This window comes from Esox lucius, chromosome 16 (assembly GCF_011004845.1).
Source record: "Esox lucius isolate fEsoLuc1 chromosome 16, fEsoLuc1.pri, whole genome shotgun sequence".
NCBI classification, from domain to species: Eukaryota; Metazoa; Chordata; class Actinopteri; order Esociformes; family Esocidae; genus Esox; species Esox lucius.
In genome coordinates, this window is record NC_047584.1 from 34,087,286 (window position 1) to 34,114,557 (window position 27,272).

At 45.6% G+C, this 27,272-nt stretch overlaps 1 protein-coding gene across 3 annotated transcripts in view; it reads right to left on the bottom strand.

Annotated features, from left to right (window-relative positions):
• Window positions 1-25,249, bottom strand: part of LOC105007481 (target of Nesh-SH3) — a 43,035-nt gene extending 17,786 nt beyond the window's left edge. For 2 of the 3 annotated variants that reach the window (XM_029113639.2, XM_020054493.2), the window contains exons 1-11: window positions 24,769-25,249; window positions 16,496-16,675; window positions 16,249-16,317; window positions 16,003-16,135; window positions 13,034-13,215; window positions 12,806-12,855; window positions 11,342-11,378; window positions 10,203-10,268; window positions 9,961-10,038; window positions 3,922-4,110; window positions 2,718-2,771 (exon numbers count right to left, since the gene is read on the bottom strand). In XM_029113639.2, coding sequence (XP_028969472.2) covers window positions 2,718-2,771; window positions 3,922-4,110; window positions 9,961-10,038; window positions 10,203-10,268; window positions 11,342-11,378; window positions 12,806-12,855; window positions 13,034-13,215; window positions 16,003-16,135; window positions 16,249-16,317; window positions 16,496-16,675; window positions 24,769-24,862 — 1,132 coding nt within the window. In that variant the 5' untranslated portion in view covers window positions 24,863-25,249. The remainder of the gene's footprint in view (window positions 1-2,717; window positions 2,772-3,921; window positions 4,111-9,960; window positions 10,039-10,202; window positions 10,269-11,341; window positions 11,379-12,805; window positions 12,856-13,033; window positions 13,216-16,002; window positions 16,136-16,248; window positions 16,318-16,495; window positions 16,676-24,768) is intronic. The other variant, XM_029113640.2, reaches the window with a different exon arrangement.
• Between the last annotated feature and the right edge of the window lie 2,023 nt (window positions 25,250-27,272).

Consider the following 27,272-nt stretch of genomic DNA (forward strand, 5'->3'; position numbering starts at 1 on the left):
AGATAAATAGCAATACAATATCACAACGCAACTGCTCAGAATAAGCCAGTAACTGGTCTTGGCCATTGTGGAGAGGTTGGAGTCTGTTTGATTGAGTGTGTGGACAGGTGTCTTTTATACAGGTAACGAGTTCAAACAGGTGCAGTTAATACAGGTAATGAGTGGAGAACAGGAGGGCTTCTTAAAGAAAAACTAACAGTTCTGTGAAAGCCAGAATTCTTACTGGTTGGTAGGTGATCAAATACTTATGTCATGCAATAAAATGCAAATTAATTATTTAAAAATCATAAAATCTGATTTTCTGGATTTTTGTTTTAGATTCCGTCTCTCACAGTTGAAGTGTACCTATGATAAAAATTACAAAACTCTACATGTTTTGTAAGTAGGAAAACCTGCAAAATCGGCAGTGTGTCAAATACTTCTCCCCAGTTCTCCCCACTGTATGATTTCTCCTAATATGTCATTTCTAATATGTCCTGTCTTTGGCAGCATTCAGTCAGTCTGGAATTACTGCAATTAATGGAATGTTTGAATGGAATGTTGGAATATTGGCTGTTATTGAAAAAACATTTAATGATGTTAAATGTTTTAATGGTGTTATGGGGAGTGATGTTATCTGAAAGCTTTGTATATATTTCGGAAACCTACAGCTGGTTATGGGAGAACCAAATGACTCACAAAAAATACACACTAGGCTGTTTGGGTGTCAAATGCCCTGCTGCTGCTTTGTTTTACAACAATAGTGATGTATACACACACACACACACACACACATACGTTTCCACTCATGTAAAAATACACACATTCAGTGTGAAGTGTGTTTGAAGTGTGTCAACATCAGTGCTGCTTTCTCTCAGACTCTGGTGAAACAATTTTAAATAAAAAGCACTATAAAAAACAGCTTTCGATTTGGCCAGAAAATATTTGCCCAGAAAAAATATCCCGAAAGAAAATATTCCACTGTTTTACATCATCGCAGTGATGGTTGTTGCAAAACTTAATGGAGGAAGTCAAGGACACTATCCACTTTCAAAGCAGAGGGCTCCAAGCACAGCAGACTATTAAATTTATTTTGAGCACATTCACAGTTGAACAGCATCAGATCAAACATGAGATGTGCAATGTGCAAGCTATTTGAAACACAGCGAGTACCAATTATCAAATATGAACTTGACCCTCAGCTATATATGCTTCAGAATGTGGAAAGGAACATATAAATAAGACACAAATAAGCCCAAGACAGACAGACATGCAGACAGACAGAAAGAGAGACAGACAGAAAGAGAGACAGACAGACAGAAAGACAGACAGACAGACAGACAGAAAGAGAGATATACAGACAGAAAGACAGACAGACAGGCAGACAGACATAAAGACAGGCAGAAAGACAGACAGGCAGACAGACAGAAAGACAGGCAGACAGAAAGACAGACAGGAAGACAGACAGAAAGACAGAATGACAGTCAGACAGAAAGACAGACAGACAGACACCACTGATTAACCATTGAGACACTTCATCATGACTTCATCAGCAATTTACTTTTGTGGCTCAATGGAAACAAAATAAAGCAAATATGGAAATGTGATGTTGGTGACTTTTGGAGTCCCAGGGACACTTTTTCCATTGGTAGGTTAAATTGGTCTGAGTGATGACAGCTGACAAAGTGTGTTTTCATTCAGTAGAGCCGCTTCCAGCGAGCTCTGTGGCACCTTAAAGACCTCAGAAAACATCTTAGTTTCACAGAAACAGTCAGAGACTGAACCAGAAACTGAAGCCAAAAAGTCATTAGCTGGACATTTAGTGTGGACATTGGTGACTGTGACCATTTTGGGCTTTAAATCTAGTAAATCGTACAGGAAATGACATCAGTGGGAGAATTTTGAGAAGAGTCAGGACATTCTCCCTGATTTCAATTTAGTTATTGTAAGATTTCATTACATATGACTGGAAAAACAAGGCCAGGATTTTAGTTTTGATTAATCAAAATGATAAAATATTAAATTATAAAAGGTATGTTCTATCTAGTGTACTGGATCAGAGAGTCTGCTAATTGACTTAAAGTGTTTAGGTCTGTTGTAACGAGGACGCGCGTGGAAGACACAGGCCCTCCCCCCCGGTGTGGTATTCGGCGTGCGTCATCGCCGGCCTTCTAGTCACGCCGCTCCTCCTCCCACGGCACTGTCATGTCTTGTTATTGCACACACCTGTCCATTCCCTCATTAGGTTGCCTATATTAGTCCCCTTGTTTCTGGGTGTCTTTGTGTGGTATTGTTCTATGTTTGGTGTTACTGATTGTAAGGTGTTTGCACGTTTATTTTGCGCCTGTGCGCTCTTATTTTACGCGTGCCATTGTTTCAAATAAGAAAAGAAACAGCATTGAATCTACCTCCCTGCGTTTGGCTCCTTATTCTGACACCTCGACAACACCTGATACATCTGTGGTGACCTCATCAAAAGGAGAGATTGTTATAATGTCCAGATTAACAGGGAAAACAAGCAAGCATACACTAAGAAAAGCAGGGGAAAACTGTGATGCTAACGAACAGAAAGACACATAAGGATGGACAGTCATGGCCAGACAGATAAGATGACCAATCAAAGGACAGGGAAAAGATGACCAATCACAAGACGGACGAAGAAAGGTTTTCTGCGTGGGACATGAAGTAGAGGGCATCCCTCAGGGTTACGAGAGACACTGAAAAGTATTGTTTTTTACCATGCTTACTGGACAAGACATCTGGCTTCTGGTGCTCCTTTTCGGCTTTTGGCGCTGGGGAGAATAGGACGTAAAATGAAACCTGTCGGCACATCTCAGTGACATGCTTAAAACATGTTAAGAACACAAGACAGGACAGTAGTTCAGATTCAGAGCAGTCAATGGAACACTGTAAAACAAGAGGTGGAAAGGAAAGTTCGAGATAGTGTTCGTCTGAATCATCATCATCCAATAATAACAAAGAGATGTAAAGTCCATTTAACAATCTCATGTGAAAACAAACAGCCCCTCATAACTGAGTGATCTGATCACATGTATTTATGATGCTTTAAAGCAATATGGCTTGTGTTCAGTTGGCTTGACTACTGAGAATTCTCCTACATCTCCACTATGTCTTTTCTTTCTGTTTCTCCACCCTCTCTGTCTCTATTACTTCTCTCTATCTGTCTGTTTTCGTCCATAAAGCTCTGTCTCTTTCTCTTCTGGAAGTCCTGTGTACCAAGCTGTGGGGGTGTGGGTTACCCAGAGCTGACTGTGTTCAGCTTGGGTTGGCGTGGCATTCCTGACATACGTGGTTTATGTCTTGGCTAAAGAGGCGGACAACCCTCCCAGCAAAATGGGTCAACTGGACAAAAGCAAGACCATAAATCACTTTAACGACAAAGACCCCTGAGACACTGGTGGAGAGAGCTGGTGTCAATGTACAGGCATGAAACATGTGTGGACAGCCTAATGTGGACATGACAGGCTGTTGGAGAAAGACAGATGAAAAGAAGGAGAATGGGAGGTGGGGAGCGAGGAGAGTGGGAGGTGGGGAGGAGGAGTGTGGGAGGTGGGGAAGGAGGAGTGTGGGAGGTGGGGAGGGAGGAGAGTGGGAGGTGGGGAGGAGGAGTGTGGGAGGTGGGGAAGGAGGAGAATGGGAGGTGTGGAGGGAGGAGTGTGGGAGGTGGGGAGGGAGGAGTGTGGGAGGTGGGGGGGAGTGTGGGAGGTGGGGGGGAGGAGTGTGGGAGGTGGGGGGGGTGAGTGTGGGAGGTGGGGAAGGAGGAGTGTGTCTGTGTATATTTGCTAGTGTGGACCCTCATCATCTGACACCATGGCAACAGTTCGTCCTACTGGCAGAGAGGAACTAGAGAAGGTTAGATAGTCCTGAGAAGAAAAGGAGGAAGGAAAAGGAGGGAAGGAGAAGGAATTTTTGCTTCATTACCCCCTTTTTTGCCGGGGTTAAGGAAGGAGTTGGTTATGGGTTTCCTAGGTGGAGAGACAGGCTTGATGCCATTAGGTGTGGTGTGGGAGGAGACTCGACCACGAGGTGACTTCGTATTCCTGGCAGGCATGGTAGAGCCTATAGGTGCATGAGGGTTGGTCGAGGTCAAAGGTCTCTGGAAACTGGTATCTAGATAAACAAAGAGAGGGGCAGCAGAAGGGTTAGAGAGACTTAGGGATATATTCCCTGAGTCATGATTCATCATTCAGGTCAGATAATAATGCCCCTGGAGGGATGAAGACATGAATGAGTTACTGAGTGGATGAATGAATGAACACAGGACAGATGAGGAAGGGGAGACTGAAATTAACGAACTTGGCAAAAACAAAAATCCCTAATATTTCATGAAAGGTGGATGGTTTAACGCCATTGAGACCAAACTCTCCAGTGTCTGGAATGATCAAGAAGGAAGTGTGGCGGAGCGATGTGGGTAGGCAGCAAGGATGTAGGAGGGATGTAGGAGGGATGTAGAAGGGATGTAGGAGGGATGTAGGAGGGATGTAGGAGGGATGTAGGAGGGATGTAGGAGGGATGTGGGAGGGATGTAGAAGGGATGTAGGAGGGATGTAGAAGGGATGTAGGAGGGATGTAGAAGGGATGTAGAAGGGATGTAGAAGGGATGTAGGAGGGATGTAGGAGGGATGTAGAAGGGATGTAGAAGGGATGTAGGAGGGATGTAGGAGTGATGTAGAAGGGATGTAGGAGGGATGTAGAAGGGATGTAGAAGGGATGTAGGAGGGATGTAGGAGTGATGTAGAAGGGATGTAGGAGGGATGTGGGAGGGATGTAGAAGGGATATAGAAGGGATGTAGGAGTGATGTAGAAGGGATGTAGGAGGGATGTGGGAGGGATGTAGAAGGGATATAGAAGGGATGTAGGAGGGATGTAGAAGGGATGTAGGAGGGATGTAGGAGGGATGTGGGAGGGATGTAGAAGGGATGTAGGAGGGATGTAGAAGGGATGTAGGAGGGATGTAGAAGGGATGTAGAAGGGATGTAGAAGGGATGTAGGAGGGATGTAGGAGTGATGTAGAAGGGATGTAGGAGGGATGTAGAAGGGATGTAGAAGGGATGTAGGAGGGATGTAGGAGTGATGTAGAAGGGATGTAGGAGGGATGTAGAAGGGATGTAGAAGGGATGTAGGAGGGATGTAGGAGTGATGTAGAAGGGATGTAGGAGGGATGTGGGAGGGATGTAGAAGGGATATAGAAGGGATGTAGGAGTGATGTAGAAGGGATGTAGGAGGGATGTGGGAGGGATGTAGAAGGGATATAGAAGGGATGTAGGAGGGATGTAGAAGGGATGTAGGAGGGATGTGGGAGGGATGTAGAAGGGATATAGAAGGGATGTAGGAGGGATGTAGGAGGGATGTAGAAGGGATGTAGGAGAGATATAGGAGGGATGTAGGAGGGATGTAGGAGGGATGTGGGAGGGATGTAGAAGGGATATAGAAGGGATGTAGGAGTGATGTAGAAGGGATGTAGGAGGGATGTGGGAGGGATGTAGAAGGGATATAGAAGGGATGTAGGAGGGATGTAGAAGGGATGTAGGAGGGATGTGGGAGGGATGTAGAAGGGATATAGAAGGGATGTAGGAGGGATGTAGGAGGGATGTAGAAGGGATGTAGGAGAGATATAGGAGGGATGTAGGAGGGATGTAGGAGGAATGTAGGATGGATGTAGGACTAGAAGTGTACAGCTGGGTGTGATGGGATGGTGGGATGGAGAATGAACAACACAGTCAACTTGAAGTCACACCACCAGTATGCACTGATGAAAACAGCATTATGGGTAAGATATGAGATTGTCCAATGAATGAATGATTGATTGATGGAGAACAGACATGACCAGTGAGAGCTTGATGTTTCATGAGGCTGGATGACAACAGAGATGGTGATAGAACAAAATGTTGTCATTGTTACCCTGGCTGTTATTATTGGCCCTCTGAGTGGCGAGGGCGGGTCTTGAGGTCAGAGGTTGTCCCACCTGATATTTGCTGGGAGCTGTGTGAGAGAGAGCGTTCTTTTTTCAGAGGATGAGTAGCTGAGGCTCGGACTCAGAGAGCCAATATAAATTGTTCTGTTGCTTTGTTACAGCCTAGCTTAGCTGGGTCTTTACCCGTGGGGATCTGCTGGTTCTGGATGACCATGTCAGGCTGTGGGTGCGTGGCCTGATGGTCAGGCTTTTGGGGGTTGCCCTGGTTGTGTCTGGCTTGGGTCTCTCCCCTGTGTTTTTGTCCATTCATCACTGGGGTAGCAGTGTAGACCAGGGCCAGGTCGTGAGACGGAGGATGCTGAGAGGAGGCATGGAGGAGTGTGGGGGAGGAAGGACGCTGGGAGGAGGCATGGGGGAGTGTGGGGGAAGGAGGACGCTGGGAGGAGGCATGGGGGAGTGTGGGGGAGGAAGGACGCTGGGAGGAGGCATGGGGGAGTGTGGGGGAGGAAGGACGCTGGGAGGAGGCATGGGGGAGTGTGGGGGAGGAAGGACGCTGGGAGGAGGCATGGGGGAGTGTGGGGGAGGAAGGACGCTGGGAGGAGGCATGGGGGAGTGTGGGGGAGGAAGGACGCTGGGAGGAGGCATGGGAGAGTGTGGGGGAGGGAGGACGCTGGGAGGAGGCATGGGGGAGTGTGGGGGAGGAAGGACGCTGGGAGGAGGCATGGGGGAGTGTGGGGGAGGAAGGACGCTGGGAGGAGGCATGGGAGAGTGTGGGGGAGGGAGGACGCTGGGAGGAGGCATGGGGGAGTGTGGGGGAGGAAGGATGCTGGGAGGAGGCATGGGGGAGTGTGGGGGAGGGAGGACGTTGGCTGGAGGCATGGGGGAGTGTGGGGGAGGGAGGACGCTGGGAGGAGGCATGGGGGAGAGTGGGGGAGGGAGGATGCTGGGAGGAGGCATGGGGGAGCGTGGGGGAGGGAGGACGCTGGGAGGAAGCATGCGGTAGAGTGGGGGAGGGTAGTCGTTGGGAGGAGGCATGGGGGGAGGTGGATGAGGCATGAGTGATTGTGGATGAGGCATGGGGGACAGTGGATAAGGCACTAGGAATAGTTAATATTGCATAGAGAGTGGTGGATAAGTCATGGGGGGCGGTGGATGAAATTTGGGTTTTAGTGGATGAGGCATAATGGAAAGTGGATGAGGCACTGGGGACAGGGAATGAGGCATGGAGGGTGGTGGATGAGGCAGGGAGGGCAGTGGATGAGGGAAGGTAAACATTGGATGAGGCATGGGGGACGGGGGATGATGCATGAAGGATGATGGATGAGGCACCGGAGGCAGTGGATGAGGCGTGGGGGACAGTGGATGAGGCCCGGGGGATGGTGGTTGAGGCATGAGGGGGCGTTGATGAGGAGCGGAGGATGGTGAATGAGGCATGGGGGATGGTGTCTGATACACGGGGGACAGTGGATAAGGCATGAGGGGCAGTGGTTGAGGGATGGGGGACAGCGAATGAGGCATGGAGGCCAGTGGATGAGGCATGGGGGACAGTGGATGAGGGCTGGGGGACAGTGGATGAGGGATGGGGAATGGTGGATGAGGGATGGGGGAGAGTGGTTGAGGCATGGGGGACAGTGGTTGAGGGATGGGGGACGGTGGTTGAGGGATGGGCCTCAGTGGATGAGGCATGGGGGACGGTGGTTGAGGGATGGGGGACGGTGGTTGAGGCACGGGGGACAGTGGAAGAGGCATGGAGGACAGTGGTTGAGGCATAGGGGATAATGGTTGAGGCATGGGGGACAATGGATGAGGCACGGGGGGCAGTGGATGAGGCATGGGTGACTGTGGATGAGGCATGGGGGACAATGGTTGAGGCATGGGTGACAGTGGATGAGGCACGGGGGACAGTGGATGAGGCATGGGGGACAGTGGATGAGGCAAGAGGGACATCCACAGAAGTAGAGGATTCAGATCTGATCTGATCTGGTCTTCCTGGGGCGGTGAGACAGAAGAGTGGAACAATGAGGCCATACAGTAAATATCTAATTGAACAGACAACACACCAAGGACATGTTTGACAATAGAAAAAGAAGGCTTAGAAAACTTTGAATCAAGTGAAAGGTAAAATAAAAAGAAGCAAAGCAGAGCTACGTAGGTAACCTGATCAGCACACTGATACTGGTTAACCACTGGGGCTGACGGAACTCATCCTGGGCCTCAACCACACAAAACGCAAATCTTTGGTACAAGGTTGATGCAGAGGCCAGGATTTGAAATGAGCTGGGCCCATATGCAGCAGTCTGTGGTGTAACAACCAATGAGCTGGGCCCATATGCAGCAGTCTGTGGTGTAACAACCAATGAGCTGGGCCCATATGCAGCAGTCTGTGGTGTAACAACCAATGAGCTGGGCCCATGTGCAGCAGTCTGTGGTGTAACAACCAATGAGCTGGGCCCATATGCAGCAGTCTGTGGTGTAACAACCAATGAGCTGGGCCCTTATGCAGCAGTCTGTGGTGTAACAACCAATGAGCTGGGCCCATATGCAGCAGTCTGTGGTGTAACAACCAATGAGCTGGGCCCATATGCAGCAGTCTGTGATGTAACAACCACATCACTAGATTTAGACCACAAGGACACCTGTTAGTGATCTGTTCATTTCAAAGAAATGGCTCATTTGGGGCCAAGTGCTTCTAAATTGACCAGGAACTTAAAAACATTGCAAGCTCCATTGTGGAGCTCCAGTAGCAGGCTGCCACATGTTCGAACTGGCAATGCCTGTCCAGCTACATAATTATCAGATTTAAAAAATTGCATTGACCAGAATGAAGCAATCTTTCTTTTAATTATAGTTTCTGCAATGGGAGAACACTATTATTTTAAATTAGTTTGTAACTATAAATGAAAAAGTTTTGCATATCATAAAGCGAAATAAACAGGGATTTCACCATTGGATTTCCCAACTCACCAAAATGATCCTGTTTTGTCTCACGTTTGTGAGGGACGCCTGTCACAGATGTTTCTGAAGCACTGTGAATCATGAAGGTCTAACAGGATTGGACCCCTGGGGTGGGATTTTACCAAGCATCTCTGTTCAACCAATCAGGTACTTAACCGTAACTCACTCAGAGGAGGCATGTAGAGGAGAGGCAGAGAGACACACAGAGGGACAGAGAGAGAGAGAGGGAATGGACAGAAACAGAGAGTGAAAGAGAGGACAGAGAGAGAGAGAGAGAGAATGGACAGAAACAGAGAGTGAAAGAGAGGACAGAGAGAGAAAGACAGAAGAGAAAGGGAGAACATGTTATGTTTCCATCCATGTGATAGTGGTGCTACTGAACAAAACGTTACTGCGAAAAGAAACCGCAGAAGAATGAAAGAAAGTAAAAGAAAGAAATATGGAAAAAAAGAAAGGGATGAGGATAGAAAGGGTACTAGATTATGACAAAAAAGGGCATGTTAGGACCGATCTCATCTTTTGCTCCTGTTGGGCAGAACGTGAGGTCATTTTGAAGCATGCTATTGTGTCATGCAGACTTTGTTACTGAAACTGTCTGAAAGCAAAGTCATCACGTTAAAACAATGAGTCTACATACAACAGCTATTGGTTGAATATTTTTTTTTAAACTGAAATGAACAAGTTAACAGGATACCTCCATATTGTATAAGATATTGTATAAGATTGATTTACACGTATCGAGAAATGGATGGACAGACAGAAACACAGAAGAAGACGCTCTCTGGTTTAGTTGGTAGAACGGGACCAATGAGAAATGCTTTGCATGAACAAGCAGCTCTTATGCATTGAACTCAAAGAGTCGCTGCCACTAGGGCTGTACAAAGCGTCAGTCAGGCCATGCTGTCGTGGCAACTTACCTCCATCTCTGTGGAGACCAGCTGTCTAAAGCAGTATTAACTGACAGCTGTCTTCTCCTGAGGTCCAGGGTTACTGAATATACTCAGCTCATACCAATCTTACACATGCAGACAAATCCAGCCCTTCCCTGGCTTCACTTCAGCCAACGTGACAATCTGGTTAGAGTGTTTTACCGTTTGTCTCCTGCTGCACCAGAGGCATTGTGGGTCTCGGAGTGGACAGGAAGCGTTGTCTAGTGGCTGAGGTTGGTGCTACGGAACATTACAAACTCTATGAACAACACAGTCCGTGAATAGAGATCTGAATGTGAAATAGTGTCACAGAGTTCCTGAGGAAATTAAAGAGAGATGAAAATGTAAGATTGAAAAAGTCTGGATGGTCAGGGAGGAAAGCAGGACAAGACAGGATGTATTACCAAAGATGGTCCTTGGAGCACCAGGGGTTCTGTGGAGGGGTTTGCTCTCGTTCCTATTATGGACAGCTAAACAGAAGGAGAGAGCTCATCATCACTTTGTCAGCCTGGGCCCAGTTTCTCTCTAGTAGTCTGCCTTGATTAAACAAGTGAAATTCATTTATAGGAATTAATTTAATCCTGGACCAGGTTTGCGCAGCCCTGGCTCATGAAATTTATAGAATAGACAAAATCATTGGGTGGACTCCCATTCTATTTGTTCTATGCATTTAATCAGATGGGTGAAATCCTGATACATCACTTTTGAAAAACCATTGTGGTGCTCTGAAAGGACAATGTGTTTGCTTGGTTTTCTTTGTTATATGATGTTGATGTGTTACATTTCAGGGCTGGTCATTGGGTCTGGGATTAGAACAGAAGAGCTGTATCGCAAAAATGCATCGCAAGAATGTAGTTCACTGGTCATCATCACTGGCAACACGCACATATACATCAGATTAGAGGACAGGTACCACCTCGTCTCATCCACTGGAATAAACTGTTTCATGAGATTAGAGGACAGGTACCACCTCGACTCATCCACTGGAATAAACTCTGTTTCATCAGATTAGAGGACAGGTACCACCTCGTCTCATCCACTGGAATAAACTGTTTCATGAGATTAGAGGACAGGTACCACCTCGACTCATCCACTGGAATAAACTCTGTTTCATCAGATTAGAGGACAGGTACCACCTCGTCTCATCCACTGGAATAAACTGTTTCATGAGATTAGAGGACAGGTACCACCTCGACTCATCCACTGGAATAAACTGTTTCATGAGATTAGAGGACAGGTACCACCTCGACTCATCCACTGGAATAAATTCTGTTTCATGAGATTAGAGGACAGGTACCACCTCGACTCATCCACTGGAATAAACTCTGTTTCATCAGATTAGGAGATTATAACTTGAAAATGAATCATGATGAGGTCCTGTCTACTGGGTCATAAATCACAACTCCTGTTAAAATTCTTCCAGGACAGAGTTCAGCGAGGGTGAAACAGGAGTTTCAGAGGTGAGAGTGAAAAATCATTGTGTCCAGTGTACCAGGAATTTGTGTGTGTGTGTGTATGTGTGTGTGTGTGTCTATAGGCTTACCATGATGAAGAGGAAAGAGAGGTTGATGCACCGTTTTCTATTCAGAGAAAGACAGAAACCAAGACAGAGACAAAGAGAGAGGTAAGGCACATGACCACGTGAAGATCTGCCCACTCCACTTTTGTGAGTGAACGATTCCATTCAGAAACTTCCTCTTTATTTTCTCTCTCCTCATAAATCTTCTCCATCCCATCATATAACCCTCTGCCCTCTTCTCAGTGTCTGCTCTTTCATTCCCATTTTCCCTCAGGTGGGGCCAGCTGATGTGAACCAGCTGTTCAGATTTATGAGAGTGAGGGCATGGGGTGCTGGGGAGGTGGGATGCTGGGGAGGTGGGATACAGGGGAGGTGGGGTGCTGGGGAGGTGGGGTGGTGGGGAGGTGGGGCGCTGGGGAAGTGGGGTGCTGGGGAGGTGGGGTGCTGGGGAGGTGGGGCGCTGGGGATGTGGGATACAGGGGAGGTGGGGAGCTGGGGTGCTGGGGAGGTGGGGCGCTGGGTGGATGGGGCACTGGGGAGGTGGGGAAGTAAAGAGATGGGGGGCACGTGAGACAACAGACACACACACTTTTGTCACTAACCAAGGCCAGAACTCAAGGCCAGAAATGCAAAGCCAGAAACTCAAGGCCAGAAACTCAAGGCCAAAAACTCAAGGCCAGAAACTCAAGGCCAGAAACTCAAGTCCAAAAATCTCCATCTTTCCCTCCACTCATATCTTCTCTCGTGTCATTTCTCCACCACTTCTTTCCAAACTCCAATATATACTTGGCTCTTTTTTTATCCTGCTCTGCTCTTCTCAGTAATACAGATGTTAGTTGGCTGTGGTCCTTTTTACTGGTCTTGGCCAGATATGGCTAGTTGGTTGTTTAACTACTTTCCACTAAGGAGCTGGATCGAAATTAGTTCTTATATTACACTGTAGAATTTATAACAACTTACTACAGAAATCTAGTTATATACTGTACACTCTACATACACTCTACATACACACTAGAGCACTCTACATATACTCTACATAGACACTATAGCACTCTACGTACACACTACATACACACTAGAGCACTCTACATACACACTATATACACTCCAGAGCACCCTACATACAAACAACATACACACTAGATAACTCTACATACACACTAGAGCATTCTACATACATACTACAGCACTCTAGATACACACTACATACACACTAGAGCACTCTACGTACACACTACATACACACTAGAACACTCAATGTCCACACTGCATACACACTAGAGCACTCTACATACACACTACATAAACACTAAAGCACTCTACGTACACACTACATACAAACTACATCGACACTACATCTACAGTGAATGGATATTTAAGTAAAGTACATTTTACACAGTTACTGTATAAATTAGACTAACAACATTCCCTGGCACCACGTCTACAGACATCCTCTGAATCTAGACAAGACATGTGTGAAGCACATACTTTAGGTGGCAGGGGGGGTTGTGGATTTTGGGTTTTCCTTGGGGACTTTTCTGGAAAACACAACAAGACAAAAAACAATCATCAACTGGAACAAATAGCACAGAAATGGAAATGGGCCTTAAGTAAATAAATCATGTAATTTGTGCTACTGACAGACCGGATTGGGGAACCACGGGAGCGATGCACCATGGGACAAATGAAAGGAGAGGAAGGTTTAAGGTCACACACCGTCCGTGATGGTACTGTGGATGACGGGTGGACTCCACATTCCATTGCGTTCCTTGTTGTTGGAACGGACCCCAAACTCGTAGGGCGTGTTGGGCTTAAGGTGGTCAATGACAGTGTCACTGGTAGGGCAGGTCTGATAGTTCCACTTCCTGTTCCTCTCACGGTATCGTATGGTGTAGTGTCTGTGCCAACAAAGACGGAACACATTGTTCATAATCATACAATAGGTCAAATGACTGATTAGAGAGCGTGTTATAGAACTGTGACAGTCAGTCCACCATCTTGTTCCAGTGATTGCTGTGAAAGTCGTTGTGAGTTCCAGGTTCCTGGTTCAGGGGTTCAGGGGTTCAGGGATTCAGGCCAGCGGCAGGACAATGACAGCTGTGACTAACATCAGAACCGCGGACTGGAACAGAGAGGTGTACAGTCAAGCCTTCCTATGGCTTCTCCACTGGAGGGAACAGGGGAGTTACAGAGTCAGTGTCAATGACTTGGTTGATGTGTGGGAGGAGAGTCACTGAACCGCTGCGCCCTTCATCGTCCACTTAGCAACAACAATCATGTCCAGCAGGTAATCCAGAAGCAGTCCTAATCCAGAAGTAGTCCCAATCCAGAAGTAGTCCTAATCCAGAAGTAGTCCCAATCCAGAATTAGTCCTAATCCAGAAGTAGGCCGTTTTGATTGGGCTACACCGTTTCTTCAACTGCTAACCAGCATTGTTCAATACTGCAGATAAATTTGCAAAACTCTAAATACAGTTATCAAAACAAAAGTCTATGTGGCAACCTGTGGATCATTTGTCATTGCATTGACACAAAATGCATTTAATGACATCTTTCAAATGTCATAAAAACTTGTCACACAAAAACACATTTGCCAAAAAAACTATGTATCTACAGTCCCTTTTGCAAATGTTACAATATCTGCATCAAAACTGTGAATCTTAAATTCAAAACCTTTTCAAAATTTGATTAGACTGCAGTTATTTACATTCATATAGTAAAAGCAAAATATAAATTCTATAATAAAACTAATAATCGTAACTCACAGCTGATTTTCATTCTACATTACGTAACTGAAGACCTACTTAGGCTATACGGTGTGATGGCGGTGTGATGATGGTGTGATGGCGGTGTGATGACAGTGTGATGACAGTGTGATGATGGTGTGATGATGGTGTGAGGACGGTGTGATGGCGGTGTGATGATGGTGTGATGGTGGTGTGATGACAGTGTGATGACAGTGTGATGGCGGTGTGATGATGGTGTGATGATGGTGTTAGGACGGTGCGATGGCGGTGTGATGATGGTGTTAGGACGGTGCGATGGCGGTGTGATGATGGTGTGAGGACGGTGTGATGGCGGTGTGATGATGGTGTGATGGTGGTGTGATGACAGTGTGATGGCGGTGTGATGATGGTGTGATGATGGTGTTAGGACGGTGCGATGGCGGTGTGATGATGGTGTTAGGACGGTGCGATGGCGGTGTGATGATGGTGTGATGATGGTGTGAGGACGGTGTGATGGCGGTGTGATGGTGGTTGATGACGGTGTGATGGCGGTGTGATGACGGTGTGATGACGGTGTAATGGTGGTTGATGACGGTGTGATGGCGGTGTGATGGCGGTGTGATGGCGGTGTGATGACGGTGTGATGGCGGTGTGATGACGGAGTGATGACGGTGTGATGGCGGTGGGATGACGGTGTGATGGCGGTGTGATGGCAGTGTGATGGTGGTTGATGACGGTGTGATGGTGGTGTGATGACGGTGTGATGGCGGTGTGATGGCAGTGTGATGACGGTGTGATGGCGGTGTGATGGCGGTGTGATGATGGTGTGATGGCGGTGTGATGGCGGTGTGATGGCGGTGTGATGGCGGTGTGATGGCGGTGTGATGACGGTGTGATGGCGATGTGATGGCGGTGTGATGACGGAGTGATGACGGTGTGATGGCGGTGGGATGACGGTGTGATGGCGGTGTGATGGCAGTGTGATGGTGGTTGATGACGGTGTGATGGCGGTGTGATGATGGTGTGATGACGGTGTGATGGCGGTGTGATGACGGTGTGATGGCGGTGTGATGGCAGTGTGATGACGGTGTGATGGCGGTGTGATGGCGGTGTGATGATGGTGTGATGGCGGTGTGATGGCGGTGTGATGGTGGTGTGATGACGGTGTGATGGCGATGTGATGGCGGTGTGATGGCGGTGTGATGACGGTGTGATGGCGGTGTGGTGTGGATGAAAATGTGGCAGACAGGGTTGACTAGCATTGTTATATATTTGTTTAATTTTTACAATATGCTATGTGTATTCATAGTGTGTATACACTTTTTTAACAGTACTGGAATTATTCATGTTTATTTATGTTTGTGTATTTTGGAATTACTCTACAAAAAGCATTAATACTGTAGATAGCAAAATATAATAAATTGTACGGAAGCATATTGCAGCCTCTCTGCTTTATTTCTTTACATTCTATACAGTACAGGTTTGCCACTCTACTTTTGTAAAAAAAAAAAAAAAAAAGATCTGTTGGTTACATTTAAAAAAAATCTGATATTAAAGACAAATTGACACATTTTCAAGTTGTAGCTGTTTTTTAAGTTTTGTAAGTCATGATACTGGGAAGGAAATGCACACGTTGTGAGAGACGGTCAGCTTTCATTTGGCTTTTGAGACGTGTAAGATGTGCATTATCAAGTTGCATGTTTTGATAACTGTGTTTAGAGTTTTGTATGTATCCTCGGTATTGAACAATGCTTGTTAGAAACTGTAACCTTTGGATAGAATGTCCTTAATGTGTCTCATTGAACAATATCATTATGAACTGGATGAGAATCTCTGCAGGGGCTTTGGATGTGGTCCAGTCAGCTGAGCGAGCCTGTATGTGTGTGTGTCTGTGTGCGTGTATGTCTGTGTGTGTGTATGCGTGTGTGTGTGTGTGTGTCGGTGGGTATGTTAAACTCACCCGTCCTCCAGGCAGTTGTCCATGATGTTTTCCTCGTAGGGTGTCTTTAGAATGGTCCCCCAGGACAGCAACACTGTGGTGGGAGTCACAGAACCGATCACCAGGTGGAGGGGCTTCTCCAGATTTACTTTGCCTGTGTAGTTACAGGGGTCAGAGTTCATAGTTCAACACCATCAGATTCAACGAAACAGGCATAACAGAGATGCAGTGTGGTGTCTTGGTCATGGTTTTCTGCGGGAGCTGCACCTGTGCACCGTTTCCTCACATGGTTGACCGGGACAGGGTGCACTGCGATCAGATACTTGGGCTCAGCGTCTGAAAGAAACAGTCAGGTTTCAGCCTAGGGGAGAATGCTGTTAACGAATAACTTTTGACCACTCTATGGATAGGAGAAATCAGTCTGTGTGTTACAAGTCACAATGAATATGATCTGTCTGTGTTTTGGCTTGCATGCAATAAGACACAAAACGCACACAAAGCACAAAGGCCTTACCGATCTCAGTCTGCAAAGGTAGTCCGTCCTCTGGGAGGGGGAGGAACTGTTTGGAAAACATACTGCTACCGTATCCCAGGATGAATCCCTCCAGCTTGGTGTCAGAGTTGGGAAGTACAAACTTCATGACAATGGTGTCGCCTGTGGCATTGATTTTGACCTTCATGTTCTGCCGTCTCACTGGCAGAGGGGAGAGGAAACAGTAGTCATCCTGGTGGAAAGGCACTCCTCACACACTTTGTTTACCAATACAACAGGAACAATAAGCTAAATGAACAAACTGAGAGCCTGTGTTGTTGTTACTGCCAAAGAAAATGTGAAACTATTTGCTTGCAAACGTACACACACACAAATACACACACAGACTCCATCCAAAATCACCAGAGCCCCCGAGACAACAAGACCATTTCAAGAACCACAAGACAAGGGGCTCATGAGAACCCATGGAGACAAATTGGACTGCAGAGTGAGAAGCCAGAACTTGGCAGCAGGCTGGTAGACTGAAGCTAAGACAGTGAACTGAGGGAGAGACCACGGGCAGGACTCAGACTGTGAACTGAGGGAGAGACCACGGGCAGGACTCAGACTGTGAACTGAGGGAGAGACCACGGGCAGGACTCAGACTGTGAACTGAGGGAGAGACCACGGGCAGGACTCAGACTGTGAACTGAGGGAGAGACCACGGGCAGGACTCAGACTGTGAACTGAGGGAGAGACCACGGGCAGGACTCAGACTGTGAACTGAGGGAGAGACCACGGGCAGGACTCAGACTGTGAACTGAGGGAGAGACCACGGGCAGGACTCAGACTGTGAACTGAGGGAGAGACCACGGGCAGGACTCAGACTGTGAACTGAGGGAGAGACCACGGGCAGGACTCAGACAGGGGTGGGTCTGGGAGGGAAGATACCACGTGTTTGGTTTGTTTATAGTTGAAGTAAAAACACAAAAACAAAGAACACTAAACCAGATCCACTCTAAGCGGTGTGAAACCAGAGTGAATACATACAGTACTTAACAGATTTGTATTTAGCCAGCTGCAGTGAGGTACCAAAGAGAAAGGTACCGAGTTAAAGTAATAATGTGTAACTTTTACACTCTGCCAATGGCCACCAGAGATTCAGAGTGTGGGGAGAAATTAGGAAAAACCATGTTTGATAAATAGCCCAGGGCTTTGCCAGTTGCGTGTTTCCTATCAAAACTGCATTCATTTTGTTTCTCCCTCTAACTTTTCTGATCAAACAACAGGGAATTTGCTTTTGCTTTGGCTCAAATGAGGGGGTTTTCCAAGTGCATTACATTAGGAAACTTCTGGCTTCTCCAACTCCAAAACAATCAAACATTGGCCCAGTCAACTCTTATCCTGGTCCAAACCACCACAGTTTCTGCATATCTGTATTTCTAAAATAAGTGCAGTTTTATAACAGTCACAACACATATCATCAATCTACATCAAAGGAAGGCAGTTCACAGCCAAGACGCCATAACAGATGATATCAGAATACAAGCCAACAATAATATATATAATGAAGAATACCACTTTGTTATCATCTTGGATACAACGCCAGACAGTGAGGAAATACAGCGTTCAGACCAAATCTCCAGTAACAAAATGTTCAAACAGATAAAAGCTTGTTCATGGTGACCAGAGCCCCAGACTAGAGGACAACATCAGCGGAGCTCAAAGGTCAGCTATGCAGATTGTGGGACTCGCTGTTAAGAAGAATAAAATCCTGTACACATGTTGTGTTTTTGGATCACAAAAATAGTTGATGGCTTTGACAATCAAGAGACAGAATCACCAAGACGTAACACCAAGTCAGTATCCTGCACCTATGATATCAAAAGATTACAAAGATGTTTTACCATACAGTGGTTACACCTACAGTGTTACTAAATACCAATCAGGGCAAATCAATGTAAAATGTTTACAAAATCATTCAGATGCCTCGTGTGCCCATAGAGGAGGTCAGCCACATGTTAAGGACACTGAGTCCCATGCTACTTGTTGTAACAGATAAATAAACCATAACGCCTTTAATTAGTGTGATCTGCATGTTATTGGAATAACCAATGCATATTTCCCAGAGATCTGCAGGGTTTATTGGTGTGGTTTCGAAACAGGGGGAAATATTTTGTTTCAGTGGAAGAGCAATCTACCACCTTGACATGAAGCTGGGCACGGCAGACTTCAGAAACACCGGAGAGCAGAGGTGTCAAACTCATGCTGAGACAGGGATACACTGGTTTTTCCATGCTTTGGTAAATGTCAAGGTTCCCTACTGTCCACATGTATATGTCTTGTGTAAGTTTCACGCGTGACTTAAAAAATTCTGAGTTAAAAAATTGCATTGTACTTTCAGAAAATATTGATGTAGTAGGACAGCTGTACGAATGGTTGTTTCATAATGGAATTACCACAGATGGATGCTTGGTGTGGTGATTGGCCGGAAAATGTCATTATTGATTTCTGCCCTCCGGCCCGGCACCGTTCTGCCCTTGGCCCAGCACCGTTCTGCCCTTGGCCTAGCATCGTTCTGCCCTTGGCCCAGCATCGTTCTGCCCTTGGCCCAGCATCGTTCTGCCCTTGGCCCAGCATCGTTCTTCCCTTGGCCCAGCATCTTTCTGCCCTTGGCCCAGCATCGTTCTTCCCTTGGCCCAGCATCGTTCTGCCGATGTAGAAATTGCTACTATTTCCTTGCAATGAGTTTGCACAGTTTGCTCAATTTATGTTTATCTCAGAAAAAAATTGAAAGCTAAGGAAATAATGTAATGTAATTGTTCTGCATACTATGCTAATTGCCTATGGGTTTGTTATTAATGATATTATGGTGTTGATATTGTTATTATTAGTATTGTATACATGATCATGTGATGACAGTGAGTTACCCCAGAGGACCAGAACCTATTAATAATATTATGATGTTGATATTGTTATTAGTACTATTGTATACATTATCATGTGAGTTATAACAGAGGAGCAGAACCCAACGCCAATACATATAAAGTATTGTTGTCAGTGTCTCCAATAAATGGATAAACTAATGCATGGTGTAGTGACTATCCTAGCCTAAATGTGGTACTGATGGTCATACTGATGGTCATACTGATGGGGTACTGATGGTCATACTGATGGCGTACTGATGGCGGTACTGATGGTCATACTGATGGCGGTACTGATGACGGTACTGATGGCGGTACTGATGGTCATACTGATGGTGGTACAGATGGTGGTACTTGTAGTGACTATCCTAGCCTAAATGTCCATTAGCCACTTTGTTAATTGGTTATGGTGATGCTTGTCTTATTACGCGCATTAAATCATATCAAGCCATGATTTAGTTTGATGTTTAATTTAATGTAATTTCATAAAGTTTTAACAAATGACTTTGATATTGTTACTGTAGTGCTGAGTGATGGTTCAGAGAGAAAATAATCCTGTAGTGTTAGCTGTAAAGTATCATGGTGATAGCGGTAAGAAACCATAAACTAACCAAGAACAAATCAAACTTCCCACACCTGGCTATTTATCACAAAACACCCACCTCGTGACATAAACGTGACTGACACCTAGCGCCCTGGAAGAGTGACATCCCAAAACAACTAGGCAATACAACACATGAAATGGCTCCTACACACTGGCCCCATAATTGTATATGGAGTGCACCTAACAATTACCCTTTCACAGAAATATCAAAGGAGCCTTAAAATATATCATAACATACATCCTCCTTTCTTCTGTAGGTTAGGTTACGTTATATAATCCATGTTGTGACCAGGTCTACATCATCAGTCCTTTCATGTAGCCTCCAATAGTAGACAGATCTTTGACACAGCTCCTACACATGGTCTTCTTTCTAAACTAAATCCCAGTGAAATTTCCAATGACAACAAAGATCGTCTTTAAAGCTTTTTTAAACTGGTGGGCCAAACCAAAAGTAAAAATTCAAGTCATTAGTGTCCACTTTGTTACGGATCACAGAAAGGGGGAGATTTGGTTTGAGTGAAGAACAATGTTACTGTAATCCCTCTTCTACACGTATCACCTTAACATCCTAAAACAACACAAATCAACTGAAGTCCTGCCTTCACAAGGTGCACCTCAAACCCAAACAAGTGAATCACTACAAAGGTGTTTTGAGGGATCCATCATGGTATGAAAACCCAGCCAACACACTTGACAAGATACATAAAACACCCCCCCTTTTACTCCACTAGAAACCGAGTGTATTGCATCAGTATTGGACAACCTCCCTTGAACAGGAGACGTTGTACGGAAACATTGACTGGGGCCAACTTGGCTTCAAACCGGCCATCTTGGCTCATCACGGATGATGGATTGGTCCTCGGAGAAGAAAATAAGCCATTAGGTCTGTCATTGGGTGAGCTCATTTCTCTTGAAACTATGCAAATTTGTGTGTGTGTGCGCGAGGGGGGGGTTCTGCTCTCTTGTACAGCCAAATGTGACTCATTTAAAAACACCATAACAACGTTTTTGCAGTTTCTACAGTATTCATCCAGTGTGTACACATAAACAAGTGACAGCATACATATGAAAACCTTTTCACTGGTAGTAGGTTTTATACAGTACCAAGACCAGTCTGGTAGTAGTTGTAGGTTTTATACAGTACCAAGACCAGTCTGGTAGTAGTTGTAGGTTTTATACAGTACCAAGACCAGTCTGGTAGTAGTTGTAGGTTTTATACAGTACCAAGACCAGTCTGGTAGTAGTTGTAGGGTTGATACAGTACCAAGACCAGTCTGGTAGTAGTTGTAGGTTTTATACAGTACCAAGACCAGTCTGGTAGTAGTTGTAGGGTTGATTCAGTACCAAGACCAGTTTGGTAATAGTTGTTGTTTTAATACAGAACCAAGACCAGCATTTAAAATACTTAAGTAAACAAGCTGATAAGATGGTTCTTTTGATGAGGTATTTTTAGTTCTAGTTGAAGTTTGGGGAGTTCTGGGAAATCTAAGCGGTTTTATGGTTCTAGAAGTCAGTTGTGGCTTTGTAGTTCTCTGACAAGTCATCAGTGCTCTACAGCTCTAGTTGATTTCACGTAGCACTGTAAGTGCTTGGCTTCAGGTTTCCATCCAGGGATAAGGGGGTGGTGGTGTGTTTGGTCTGGGGTGGCGGGTGTGCAGTGGACTTAGCTTTCCATCAAAAGCAAATTAATGTTTTATGACTATTGGTAACAAAATCAGCTTCATCAATGAAGTGTCTTTTTGGCCGAACAAGAAAAGTACGACAAATGGGTTTTGGAAAGGTTTTGAACAAAAAACGCAAGCTCTGACAAAAACAGAAACAGCATGAAAGAAATGACTAGCAAATCCACCTATCAACTGACTCCAATAGGAGTGGGGGAGGTGGTCCAAGCCATTCTGCACCACACCCTTGGCCCGGTATCAGCCAAGTTCTGGGTTCTCAGCTCCACCTCACAGCCCAGCTGGAGGGAGACCTGCCTGGGCCAAGACTCCCACGCCATCCCAAAGTCAGGTCCCTCCACTCTCAAATGCATTTCCTCACATCTGGCTCAACTACAGCTGTTTTCTTTTCTTTGGCGGCAAAAAATGTCATTTATACTTCTTACCAAACCTCCCCCTTTTCATCTGTCCTGCCTTCCATTTCCCTCCCTCCCCCCATCCATCTAACCCTCTCAACCCTCCCCCATCCATCTAACCCTCTCAACCCTCCCCCATCCATCTAACCCTCTCAACCCTCCCCCATCCATCTAACCCTCTCAACCCTCCCCCATCCATCTAACCCTCTCAACCCTCCCCCATCCATCTAACACTCCCTCCATCTAACCCTCTCAACCCTCCCCCATCCCTCCAGCCCTTTCAACCATCTCTCCATCCATCCATCCCTCTCTTAACCATCCCTCCATCCATCTAGCCCTCCATCCATCTCTCCATCCATCCAGGCCTCTCAACCATCTCTCCATCCATCCAGCCCTCTCTTAACCATCCCTCCATCCACCTAGCCCTCCATCCATCCATCCATCCATCTAGCCCTCCATCCATCTCTCCATCCATCCAGCCCTCTCAACCATCTCTCCATCCATCCATCCCTCTCTTAACCATCCCTCCGTCCATCTAGCCCTCCATCCATCCATCCATCCATCTAGCCCTTCGTCTATCCATCCATCTAGTCCTCTCAACCATCTCTCCATCTGTCTAGTCCTCTTAACCATCCCTCCATCCATCTAGCCCTCCATCCATCCATCCAGCCCTCTTAACCATCCCTCCATCCATTAGGTTGTTATAACAGATACAGTCAACAGGCACAGAGATATTAAGTGTACCAACAAACCTGAGCAGACTCTGCAGAAGTGCAAATATAAGGTTGCCTCAGCTGTAGATAACTTGACCTAACATCTTCCACCTCGGGTGGTGGGGTGAGGGGTCACTGCTCCTCTCTGACAGTAGGTATGTTACACTCCAGCCTCCCCCAGTCTCAGTGTTATTGTCCGTGGGCTAAAGACATTGTGTCGAAGCCAGCATCATATTTTTTCCACAGAGCTTGCCCTTCTAATCGACTCCACTCCAAAGTCCTACTCACTTCAAATCAGTTTTATTAGCATCAGTGTTTTCAAACAGTGCCCAACTTGAATTCCCAGTAAACAGTGTGGCGGCACAGTGGAGACAGACCCTGGAGACAGGAGCCAAAATTATAGTAAAACACTGTCTGTCTGTGTGGCACAGGGTGTGTGTGTGCGTGTCTGTGTGTGTTTGTGGGTGTGTGTGTCTGTCTGTGTGATACAGTGGGTGTGAGTGTCAGTGTGTGTGTGTCTGTGTGTGTTTGTGAGTGTGTTTGTCTGTGTGTGTGGCACAGTGGGTGTGAGTGTCTGTGTGTGTGTCTGTGTGTGTGTGTGTGTGTGTCTGTGTGTGTTTGTGAGTGTGTGTGTCTGTGTGTGTGGCACTGTGGGTGTGAGCTAATGACACAACATGACAGATGCTAATCATCTGAGACTGTTGCTACAATCCAATTCAGAGGGAACCCTCAGAAAAGGGCTGATTCAAATTAAAACAAATTCCATATCATGACTTAATTTATAACATGGAAAAAGACACTAACTGCATGAGGAGAGAGGAACAAAAGACACACAGAGACATTCAGACAGACTGACAGAAAAACAGAACAAAGTTGGAGAAGTATTAATGAATAAAATAGGTGATATATACACAAACACTTGATGGTGACACCAGCACAATCAAAGCCCTGACCTGTTACCTAGAAACCTTTTAGCTAGAGCCAAGAAGACCAAGAAGAATCATGCAGCCTTTAACCTCTCCCACACTCACCTGTACACCTTGTCACAGATATGGAACACATTCTCAAAAACTCTCATTCTCAATGAGAAAAACAGAAAAGCTTAGTTTTGGCAATGTTCAGTTAGTGAATAATTACAGAATTGCAACATCTGGCTGTGGGTCAACTAAACACTTCAGTTCATGTTTCTACTTACACATCCAGGCAGTCAACTAAACTACTACATTCACATTCACAAACCCACTCGCTTTTTCCAGGTAATGTGCAGCAATAAGGATACCTAAGGATACCTCCATTTAACATGAGACCCATGAGATTTCTATCAAACTTCTCATACAGCAACAACTACATCAATTAGTGATGTAGAACTCTGTACCACAACATCATATTTTGTTTCAATCTACTTATAAGTTCCACACAGCAATAATGTCTGGTTATATATCATCTGGGTTATATATCATCTGGGTTATATATCATCTGACCCTGACAGGAATTATGACTTTCAATGATAGTTATCAACAATATCACCGAACAGAGTTCTAGTAAGATTTTTAGTGCAAGAATAGTTTTTTGTTATTTTGTGGAGAGACTAATACAATTAATGAAGATATCAGCCAAAAATACTGTGCATTTAGGTCGAAAACAATGCAACATGAAAAGTAACTGTCATTGTTACAAATTATCACACAGATGTTCAACTGCTTGTCCATATGTTCTGAACATAACTATCTTTGCACAACTCAATAAAATCTGAAATCCCATCCATGACAACATTCCCATTGAAAAGAAATGTTCATGCTATTGTGATCCTGCTGTACAGCCAACTCCTGATCAGTGCATATTGAATACAGGTAAATATTTTCTAATTGATTATTTCTTATTTTTCAGTATCTGTGTCATATGCTATACTGCAAGCCAAGCAATCTCATCAACAGTGCATTTATCATGGATTGACCATAAGAAAACTATGTGAAGAGGATGGTGATGTTGATAACCCCTACCTCTACTTCTCCGAGCCGTGGACGAGCCGACCATCGCCATCCGAACGAGGAAGATGAGGAAGAAGAAGATTAGGAAAGTCAGTGTGCGCTGCATGGTGATGTGCTGCAGGAGGTCTCAGTTACAAAGGCTGGTGGGTCTCAATTGGAACAGCTGCTTGACTTCTGCTCAGGTGCTACTCTAAATGATTTCTGATGGACTAAGGTGAGCCACTGAACTACAGTACAGGAGAAATTCATACAGTGAATAACAACAAGCTCCGAATTGGTTCCAGAAGAATTAGAATGCTAGAACTAAAACCGTAGGGCAGGAACAAAACTACTAGATCTGTAGAACTAGAATGACAGAACAGTAGAACTGTGATAACCCTAAGTGTGTCTGAGAGTCTCTCTGTGGTGACTGGACTACTTCACTGAGATGGCGACTCTCAGGACTAGCGCAGATCACTGTTCAGGCTCCCACTGAGGGACTGGGTACACTGGATTCTGTTCTGTGCTCTGGGATGCAAGGAGGCCAGCCTGCAGCATCTATACCTCCAGTGGGAGGGGAAATACAAAGGCAGACACACCCCCATTCGCTTTTTTGCTCCCTCTCCTTCCCACTGAAAACTGTGCTCCTTTACTGGCTGTCACACCCTCTCTTTCTTTCTCTTCCCCTCTTTTTTGTTGCATTTTAATTTTCACTCTTCCTTTTTCAGTTATTCCCCCTTTCGTTCTTATCTTTTTTCCATTGGTGTTTTTTAAACAATGACATTCTTTTCCACATTACTCCTGTTTTCTGTTCCTACAGTCAGGTGCTTGCTGAATGTCCCCAACCATAAAAACACTAAGGGGACTACGGATATCCATCTACACATACTTACAAAACTTGGCACACATGCTCAGGGAATTGAGTCTCCCCAGCCCACACATGGTGAGTGTCTGTGTGCGTGTGAGAGAGTGAGTAAGTGAGCAGTTGAGTGTGTGTATGGTTGTGTGTTTTGGGGGAGGGGTTATTTTGTTGCCAAAACAAGCTAGTATAACAGTGTTCCATCATAAAAGACTCATCCATCAATTTTTACAACCATTGGACCCAGGGCATGTGCGTACCCACATCTGCCTATCCATGACCGATTGGAGAAACATGCCTGAGTACAAATGTGTGCATGTAAATTAGAGTCAGTGTTTGCATGTGTGTGTGTGTGTGTGTCGGTGCCCAGCATTCATGCATCCAGCCTCTGAAATGGGGCTTGGATATGTATGTGTGCGTTTCCAAAAGCTGCAACCTTTTACCAAAGAGGTTTCACACCACATAACATCTACCGAGACAGCAACCTGGTTCCATCCAGATTGGGAGGAGCTTCAAACAGGACGTTTACATATTTATATTTGAGTCCCTTTTATATTTTATTCACATGCTCATTGGCCAACATCCATATGAATACAGATGTGTTATGGGGCCACTGGTGGCTTTCCTCAACTAAATGTATATATACACTCACCTAAAGGATTATTAGGAACACCATACTAATACTGTGTTTGACCCCCTTTCGCCTTCAGAACTGCCTTTAATTCTGCATGGCATTGATTCAACAAGGTGCTGAAAGCATTCTTTAGAAATGTTGGCCCATATTGATAGGATAGCATCTTGCAATTGATGGAGATTTGTGGGATGCACATCCAGGGCACGAAGCTCCCGTTCCACCACATCCCAAAGATGCTCTATTGGGTTGAGATCTGGTGACTGTGGGGGCCATTTCAGTACAGTGAACTCATTGTCATGTTCAAGAAACCAATTTGAAATGATTCGAGCTTTGTGACATGGTGCATTATCCTGCTGGAAGTAGCCATCAGAGGATGGGTACATAGTGGTCATAAAGGGATGGACATGGTCAGAAACAATGCTCAGGTAGGCCGTGGCATTTAAACGATGCCCAATTGGCACTAAGGGGCCTAAAGTGTGCCAAGAAAACATCCCCCACACCATTACACCACCACCACCAGCTTGCACAGTGGTAACAAGGCATGATGGATCCACGTTCTCATTCTGTTTACGCCAAATTCTGACTCTACCATCTGAATGTCTCAACAGAAATTGAGACTCATCAGACCAGGCAACATTCTTCCAGTCTTCAACTGTCCAATTTTGGTGAGCTCGTGCAAATTGTAGCCTCTTTTTCCTATTTGTAGTGGAGACGAGTGGTACCTGGTGGGGTCTCCTGCTGTTGTAGCCCATCCGCCTCAAGGTTGTGCGTGTTGTGGCTTCACAAATGGTTTGCTGCATACCTCGGTTGTAACGAGTGGTTATTTCAGTCAAAGTTGCTCTTCTATCAGCTTGAATCAGTCGGCCCATTCTCCTCTGACCTCTAGCATCAACAAGGCATTTTCGCCCACAGGACTGCCCCATACTGGATGTTTTTCCCTTTTCACACCATTCTTTGTAAACCCTAGAAATGGTTGTGCGTGAAAATCCCAGTAACTGAGCAGATTGTGAAATACTCAGACCGGCCCGTCTGGCACCAACAACC